This window comes from Sphaerodactylus townsendi, linkage group LG07, assembly GCF_021028975.2.
Source record: "Sphaerodactylus townsendi isolate TG3544 linkage group LG07, MPM_Stown_v2.3, whole genome shotgun sequence".
Taxonomy (NCBI): Eukaryota; Metazoa; Chordata; class Lepidosauria; order Squamata; family Sphaerodactylidae; genus Sphaerodactylus; species Sphaerodactylus townsendi.
This window is the reverse complement of record NC_059431.1, coordinates 39,425,803-39,435,072: the sequence shown is the minus strand read 5'-3', so window position 1 is coordinate 39,435,072 and position 9,270 is coordinate 39,425,803. Positions and strand designations below refer to the sequence as shown.

The following is a 9,270-nucleotide window of genomic DNA, read 5'->3' as shown; positions in this document are numbered from 1 at the left end:
GTTTGGAGAGGAGACGTCTGAGGGGGGATATGGATTGAAGTCTATAAAATTATGCATGGGGTAGAAAAATGTTGACAGAGAGAAATTTTTCTCTCTTTCTCACAATACTAGAGCCAGGGGGCATTCATTGAAAATGCCGAGGGGGAAGAATTAGGACTAATAAAAGGAAACACTTCTTCACACTTAGCGTGTGATTGGAGGTGTTTGGAATATGTCAGCCACAGCGGGAGGTGGTGATGGCCCACTAACCTGGATAGCTTTAAAAGGGCTTGGACAGATTTATGGAGGAGAAGTCAATCTATGGCTACCAATCTTGATCCTCCTTGATCTCAGATTGCAAATGCCTTAACAGACCAGGTGCTCAGGAGCAGCAGCAGCAGCAGCAGGCCATTGCTTTCACATCCTGCATGTGAGCTCCCAAAGGCACCTGGTGGGCCACTGCGAGTAGCAGAATGCTGGACTAGATGGACTCTGGTCTGATCCAGCAGGCTAGTTCTTATGTTCTTATGTTCTTAAATGGACTGTAATTCAGCAGTGAACCATCTACTCATGATTTAAGCATACGTTATATTAAACCATTCTGGTTATCTTGTAAATATCATAATGCAGATCCAGGAAGTCCTGTGCTGGGCGTGCTAGTTCTGTGGTTCTAGGAAGGCCAGGGCTTAAAATAAATGTCATTGTCAGCAGAGACAGATGTGTCATGTATTTGCATAGTGATCTTGTAGAGTGTGCATGTTTTAAGTGGGCCATCCAAACCAGGATCAATGAGTCCGAATCTTCATGAAAATGGGGCTTACTCTGGATTGCCAGAAGGACCTTGGGGTTTGTTTTTGTTTTTTAATTACAACTGATCTTCAGATAATAGAGATCAGTTGCCCTGGAGAAAATGGCTGCTTTGGAGGATGGACTGTATGGCTTTATATCCCAGACAGATGCCTACTTCCCAAATCCTACCATTTCCAGACTCCACCCCCATATCTCCAGGTATTTCTCCACCCCTGATTTGGCAATCCTAGTCAAACCAAATCCTAACTACCATCTGTAATTTGTGGGACACAATATAGCTGCTGGATATGAAAAGTCATTTGTGGTCTAAAATAGAATAAACCAACAGGATTTTGTGTAGGTTTCCTAAGGAAGCTATACCACCAATTGGGCCTGTGAATACTCATGGTGCTGGCAGTAAACCAGAACTAGAAATGAAAGAACATGAATTTAAGACTATACCTCTTTTCGGTCATTATTAGGGGTATCGGGAAGATGATGGCATGCTGTGTAATCACCATTTTATCAGAAAGGGGCAGTATGCATATTTTCAGTTAACATGCATCAGATCCCTGATTTTTCCAGCCCATTTCAATTGTTACATTTTGCGAGTGCTATGGGAAGAACACAATCCACAATCTTTCCAATACATATGGGTATACCGAAGCTGAAAACGTGTGCTGTTCGTTTCAGACAAAATGGTGACCGTGAGTATCAGCAGAGTCGTGTGTACCACACTCAGTGTGTGGTAAACTGTAGCAACTGAACATGGCAAGGAGACACGCCTGTACTGCTAGCTGTGTGGAAAGTCGCTTTTGGAACAAAATGTGCCAGTCTCTGTGCTTGGAGTCTGAGGTAGCCTGTTGACTAGAGTATATAGATGGGTATGTTTCTGCTGCTGCCCTATTGGGATGGAGATTTGGACAGGTACTGTCAGCTGCCTGTGTGATGCTTGAACGTGCCTGCGCGTGAGAATGGGACAGTAGCGAGTTTACCACACGTGAGTTATTTATAAGCAGAGAGGCTAAGTATACACCCGGAGTGGGAAGACTAATAACGTTTCTGGTCTAAATCAGTGGAAGTACCGGAGTGTTGCGGGTTTAGCAGATCCAGGGTGCGACTGGCCAGAGGGCAAGTGTCGGCGCGGCATGGCTTGAAAGCATTTCGGTCGCCCGGTGTTGTTCTGGCTGGCTGTGGAATCCAGTCCGCAGTTTCTGTGTCTCCTTCGCAGTCTCTGTCTCTGGCAGCGACGGAGGGCGGCGCGGCCAATGCACGGAACAGCCAGTTGTTTAAAATCCTTCTAGAACCGTTTCTAATTCCCCCTTGCGCCGGGGAAGGGAGAGCGGGAGGGGGAGGAGGAGCCGGAGGCTGGGGGGGAGGGAGCCGGCGGAGAGGAGGAGAGAGCAGCCTGTCCTGGTCTCTGCCTGTCAATCACGACGCAGGAGGCGTGTCCGAGTGCGAAGCGAGCCAATAGCGCGTGTGTGTGGCGGCGTCTCCATGGTGACTGGGCTGTTCCTGGGGAGGCTGTGATGGGTTGACAGGTGCGTGACAGTCGGAGCTCTCTGCAGGCATGTACGGCAAAGGCAAGAGCAACAGCAGCGTCCCGTCCGACAGCCAGGCCAGGGAGAAGTGAGTACAGCCCGCCGGACCGCACAGATTCACTGGGCGGGGGGCTCGCAGACGCCCGGCACAAAGTAACTTTCCCGCTTGTGGCAGAGGGGGCCACGCACGCGCTCGGGGAGCGCAGCCTTAGCGCGGGAGGGAGTTGGGGGGGCGGGGGACGGACGCCACAAGTCGGGGTGTAGGGAACTGGAGGGGGTGTTTGTCTGCCTGTGCGCGTGCGTGTGTGTAGTACAAGTGAAGCGCGCGAGACTCCTGTCCAGGCGGCGATGGGGACTAGCGGGGTCCCTTCCGAGGGGGGTGGGGCCGGGTGTCTGGCACTCTTTCCGTGCTGGCGGGGGACGGGACAGGAGGTGCCCGAGCCCCGCACAACCCTGGGAGGGCGACGGGAGGCTGTAGAAGAAAGTGTTTCCCGCTGACTGTGGCGCCTCACGCCGCGGGGAAGCTTTGGGGTAGTGTTTGCGTTTGGACTCCAAAGTCCCTTTGCTTGGTGGGGGTTTCCTCCTCCCTCCGTGTCCACCAAGGGTCGTAGCGTGGGTTAGGAAGGTGAGGCGGAGGTGGTGTTGGAGTAAATTTGGTAACAAAAGAGCTTGAACTACGCTGGTGTGAGGCTTCCGCTGGGGAGAGAGGGAGTAACAGAACAGAAGCCTCCTTGCGCCGCCTGTTAACTCCGAGACACTCAACTTTTCTTTTTCTTTTTTAATCAGGACCTTCTATCTTACTCCTCTTCTGCACCTCCTTTTCCTTCTTCTGCCTTGAGTACTTTCTTCTGGCACATCGTGGCCTACTAGGTTGGGAGTAGAAGACCCGTGTAGTTAATTTCAAAAAGAAAAGGGCTGCTGATTTTCCCCTACTTTAAATGCAGTGCCTGTTGATGGGTGGAGGGCTTTTGGGATAGAACACGTTTCGAGACGGAGGTGAAATCGTGTTGTCTGTAGAGGGAGGAACGGAAGTAACGTTTGAGACTGGGTTAGGAGAAGAATGGCAGAGGTGGTCAGGGTGCTGGTAGATAGATGCTTCTGTACCTAAACCTGTAATAATTTTGTTGAATGAAGAGATATTCTGACCTACATAAGAATATATTATCTTGGAGTGCTTCGATTCCAGCTATTTTGGAAGCACTAAGAACTTTTCAAAAGGAGAATAAGTTTGTTGTAAACAAAGCATTCCATATTTACTTAGTATGCAAGCAGGATACCATATTTAATCATTTTGTACTTGCTGAGCTTTGATTGTAAGTGCGCTTGTTCGCTTTAGTTTGTTTGCAAGACTTTTTAAACTGGAGAATTGATCCAAGTGATTAAATCCAAAAGCAGTGTCAACAAATCAAAAGTGCACAAAAATGTGTAGTTGTGTTTTTGGAAGTTGTTACTTGCAATTGTGAGTCATTGCTGAATCTGGATTTCTGAAGCTTCTTTCACTTCAAACTGTAAATGCAGCTACAGTGTGCCTCATAGGCATAGTAGAACACAGGGAAGAGATGGTTGTGAAGAATGGTGTTTCTGATAGGATGAGTATTCTGGGAGATTGGTGGAAGAAGAAAGTAGTAACTTTCTGTCTCCTTGCACCAGTCATCTGCATAGGTCTAGGACAAGGTGTGTGAGGTCATGGGCTGCTGACCACAAATTTTCTTCTAAAAAGTCATTGAGCTTAGAACTTCACTCAGCATGAGAATGAATATGTTAACCATGTTGATATATTTCCCTTGGGGCGGTTTGCTGTGAACCTTCACCTAAAGGGTTTCCTTGCAGCATTTTGGAGAGCATTACTTCCTGATTCCAGACAAAGAAGTAGGCCAGATCCTTTAATCAGTTGTCAGTTGTTTGATCATTGTATGCGTATGCATGGGAAGAGTTCAAGGGAGGGGACAAAAAAGTAAATAGTGTGACTAAAATATAGAACAGAAAATAATGGAACAATTTTAATTTTTTAAAGCATTGAATTGTTTCAAACAAACAATTCGAAAGAAACTTCATTCTTGTTTATATATAATTGAATCTAATATATTTTGACTAAAGTTATGAACTAGTTTTGGATTTGTGATTGCTTCTATGTTTAGCTATTATCAGTTCATAAACTTATGAAGTCTGTTGCAAGGTGGAATGAATGGGAGTAAATATTAGTAAAATAAAGGCCTCTGTTGAATCTTTCTGTAGAAACATGGGTATGGGTGTTTTTGTTTTTAGAATGTGTTTGTTGCCCATTTGTTCTGCTGGCTACACAAATATGTTATATCTTTGTTTGTGATATAAATAATTTTAAACAGAAGACCGTAAAGTTAACACGGACACCGAGTCATAGGTACCCTCAGAAGAGAAGTTAGTGGAACTGCTAGATGGTGCTATTTGATATGAATACATTCACTTACCCATTTATTTCAGCTTGCTCCAAGTAATATGTATTGCTGTTTTACAGTTTGCGTGATCCAGTACAGTAATTTAAATAAAACAACATTGGGTGCGATCTAGCACTCTCACCTTTGTATCAAGTAAGGAGCATTGTTTGGAAATTAGGGAGAAATTGTTGAACTATTGATTCCACCATTTATATAGGATATATATTTTGTGCATATAATCTTTTCAAGTGACTTTCAGTGGATCGAGGCAAAATGATCACTCTAAATATCTTCTTTAGTGATGTTTTAAATTAAGAGTTCTGTACATTTGTTTTCTTATGGTACTTTTCTGCCATAGTACAGTTTTCACTCTGGGGACATGGTTCTATAGAGAGCAGTTGTCATATCAAAATGAGGACAGTTAAAGAGAGTTCAGGGAAACATCCTTCTGTGCTTTTTATAAACTGATGATAAACTAACTTCTCCAAATAAGTGAAACTGAATTTTTTAAAATATCTGAAATACTGTTTTGAAACAAATCTTTATAGTTCTTGTTTTGACAGAAGATTTAAGTGTTTACACACAAATGCAGTGATACATCAGCATAATACAGCACTTCTGGGTATAATCTGGGATCTAGTTTGTGTTCTTAGTCCATTTTTAAAATGGAAATACAAGGGTGCTCACTTGTCTTCAGAATTAGAGTGACTGTTTTTAAATGAGCTTTGTGGGATTCAGCGTGTTTACTTAATCAGATCAAGAAGAAAGTGTATTTGTGCTTGACAATACTTCCTAGAAGTTTAATATTGCCATTTTGCTAATATAAAGTTGTACCTTATAGTTCTGCTTGAATTTGTGGTCTAAGTCAATGTGAACATTGATACAGTAAATCTGGATGAGTCTTGTGTACCTACAGAGAATGGAATGTTCTTTGTTGTGGTCTCAAAGTGGAAACATAATGGAGTTGTCTGTCTTTTTGCTATACTGCCATACTTTGTTTTTGAAAATAAGTATGTTGTACTTTAAATTGGGGATCTCTGTGTTGTAAATTATATATGTATAATTTATCAACACTTGCAAGTCATTTTTCAGGCAAACCTATTGTATCCATCTTGATATAAGACATTGCTAGTTGCAGGAAAAATATATTTGCAAAGAGTTTATGTAGGCACTTAATTCCCTGGCATATGCTGTGTGTATATCTGCTTGTCCACACGGAGAATCTCTGTTGTAAGAAAACGCAAGCATGTTGATATACTAAAGACTGCACTTAATGAACAGAACTACCATTGCGAAGGGATGCCTCTGAATTCAGCTTTAGTTTTCTTACTGCTTTTGTAATTACATTTGCTTTTCTTGTGTCCTGACTATAAGAGAATTTAATTTTAATGGACCTCATAACCAACATTCATTACAATTGCTGATGAGTGCATATGAAACAACTTTAGGAAAATTTTGCATATTTCAGCAAATTGCTGGATTTGTACCTCTGCAGGAGGTCTTTGGCAGTGGGTCTATAATTACTACTCAAATAAATAACTACTTTAGCATTATTTTATAATGCTAAAATAAATCTTCAGTATAAATCTCTAAGACTGCCTAATAACCACTGTTCTAGAACATGTAAATGATTTCAGGTTGTTTACCTTGAGAGATACTGTTGTGAAGCATGTTATTTTCTTGCTTCCCCAGAGTATGATGGTGCTTCTTGACCACCTAGTTTTTCCCCTCTTTCCTTCAGTATTTCCCAAACCTGCTGTCCTGATGTTTTGAAAAAAATTGTAGCAAAGCTGGAATGGCACCCTTACAGATGGGAGACTAGCTCTTCCTAGTACTGCTCATATCAATGCCAATTGTCCAACTTCAATCCCCCCCAAAGGCCTTCCCCCACTTCCACTGGAGCACTAAAGCAATTGAATATAGTTATAGTATTAAAATTTGCTAATTGTTTGTCATGTTCTCTGGATTCCAAGTTTTTTTGTAATACTAGGTCTTTAGCCCCTTTCATTGTGGAGATAACACCTTTTCCTTAGTCTAGAGACTGAAAAAAATGAAATTTTGGAATTTGGAAAAGCTGACACATTATTAGAAAACCATAATGCTATAACAATACTCAGTTGTTGGTGCTTCCCCCCTCCCCGAATCCCCTGATGGGCGTGTATGGGTGTCTACTGCCAGGGCAGAGAAAATGAGCAGGACGCCACCCTATGGAAACCCTGTTTCTGCTATGCTGTATTGGCAGCTACAGCAGTGTTGGGGAATTGCCACAAGCCAGTTCAGGTATGGAAAACTCCTATGAGATTAGATTGTAAGGATCATCTGTGTACTCTTTGGTGCACAGATAAGTCAGTTTTGGGAGAGGAAAATTTTTGGGAACTCCTATACTGGGACTCTCCTAGTATAACGACACTCCTAAAAACTTTGCTTTGAAGAAGGGAGAGAACTTAACATTAAAGGTGACTCTTTTTGGTAAAAATGTGAATATATTGTCACTAAACATTTATTTAGTGCCAGCACAAAATGTTGTTGGACCTTGACCAGAAGGCTTGGAATCTGGATTGTAGCGGTGACTGAGGGTTTGTTTAAGTTTAAATTTCTTTTAGAGTGTGCTGATTGGCTCTGATTATTTTCCTCAAATAACACAGATACTATGTTTTGTATAAGAGAAACAGTTTCAAAGTAAATATTGTAGAAGTCATCTAAATTCATTGCTCATTTAAATTAGTACATCAAAAAGCAGTTTCCTGTATGGAAGCTAGGAAGTCATTTTAACAAGCTCAGGGCTTCATATGCTATGACCACTGTGTGCAGAAGTGCCCTCTGCACTGATGTAATCCAACTGCTACCACCAACATTGACAAATCCTCACATACATATGTGAGCTGGATGCAGCATAATCTAAAAATTAGCTCAGGCAATTATAAAACCTTGCAACTATAAGCAAGTCAGTGATACTGTGGCATTTGTCATGCTCACAAGCGGTACAGCTTGGATTCACAGGGACTCAACTTCCTGAACCAATGCACGTACGGTCAGAAGGAAAACTATTGTGCTGTGTTGAATATCAACTGGTTTTAATTGCTTTTTTGGAGGTGATGGATCTGAGAACTGAAGGAAAAGTGGATGCACAAAGATGTATTTTGCTAACAGTCTTAGTAGACTAGCCTCTGTATATTTATCAAATCAGTATTTTAATAGCGCACTTTGTAGGACTTAATTCAAAATAATTGGAACGTGTTCATGGGAGCCAGTATAGTTATGACTTCTGGCACCCTAAAGACTAGTTGCTAGTAGAGAGCAGTGTTAACATTGGAAGCGAGAACAGGATTGACAGGATAATCTGTTTAAAAGTTCCAGTAGATACTTGTTCTGCATAACTTTTCTGTTCCTTAAGTTTCAGCATGTATGATAGACATCTCCTCTACAGCTGTACTAGGTTTGATCTGAAGTAGTGGATGATTTATGTAAACCTGTTATAGGTGTCTGTAAATAGTGTTTGAGGCTTGAAAAAGGCCTCTCTAGCTTTCCCAACATCTCTTGCAGGGGGCTGGAGATACCATTAATAGATTCAGATGTCTGTTCTGGGCCTTTTCCAGGGTTGAGGAATCATTCCAAGCTGAAGTTTGTTTCTTCGACCGGCACAGCATGACTAAATTCTTATTGATGTATCTTAATTTCTGTTATTTAATCATAATTACTGTTGGTATAGCAACATTATTTAAAGTTTTTATATAACCAAATACTTGGATGGTCAACTTCATCATTTCTAGCTTGTTTTTTGCTGTTGTTAAGGGAAAAGCTTTAATTGCTATTCTTCCTTGAATATGAATTTTTATTATGGCTTGTTTTTCTTTATACAGAGGCACTAAAACAATTCTGCAAAGTCAGAATTAAATGTGCGTAAAATGTGTAATTTGTACTGTTCTACTGTGCCCATCTTTCTTAGATTTTGGCTATATAAAATCATAAAATAGTAGGTTATATATTGATGAGTGAGAGCCAGTGAGATGTACAGAAAGTGAGAGCCAATGTGATGTTCTGGTTAATTTTGGACTAGGATTGGGAAACCCAGGTTCAAATCCCTACTTGGCCATGGAGCTTCTTGGGTGACCTTGGGCCAGTCACATTGTCTGAGCCCTGACCGGGGCAAGTACTGGTATTTGGATTTGAGAACTCTAGAGAATACCAATGGCGTGATGTGGAAGCAGGCAATGGCAAACCTCCTCTGAATGGTTCTTGCCGTGAAGGCCTTTTAGGGTTTCTTCAAGTCAGCTGTGGCTTGACAGAAAGAAAAGGAAGTTGCCAAACTCTGTGGGGCTCCGTTGAATACAGAGGACCTTGCATTCTGAAGCTTCCCAGTTATTCCTCTTGAGTTGGGATTTAGAATGTTCTGGATATGATTTCATAGAGAATGGGGTGACCTCTGCATGAGTGAAATCTCTTTGGCACCCAAGAGTGCCTGAAGAAGAAGAAGAAGAAGAAGAGGAAGACAAAGAGGAGGAGTTTGGATTTATATCCTCCCTTTCTCTCCTGCAGGAGACTCAAAG

The 9,270-nt window shown here is 42.0% G+C and overlaps 1 protein-coding gene across 12 annotated transcripts in view; it reads left to right on the top strand.

Annotated features, from left to right (window-relative positions):
• Positions 1–2,237: 2,237 nt before the first annotated feature.
• The window catches only part of SSBP2 (single stranded DNA binding protein 2), a 157,719-nt gene continuing 150,686 nt past the window's right edge, over positions 2,238–9,270 (top strand). For 10 of the 12 annotated variants that reach the window (XM_048502977.1, XM_048502975.1, XM_048502973.1 and 7 more), the window contains exon 1: positions 2,251–2,397. In XM_048502977.1, coding sequence (XP_048358934.1) covers positions 2,339–2,397 — 59 coding nt within the window. In that variant the 5' untranslated portion in view covers positions 2,251–2,338. Of the gene's footprint in view, positions 2,398–9,270 lie in introns of all 12 variants that reach the window. The other 2 variants (XM_048502966.1, XM_048502970.1) reach the window with 2 other exon arrangements.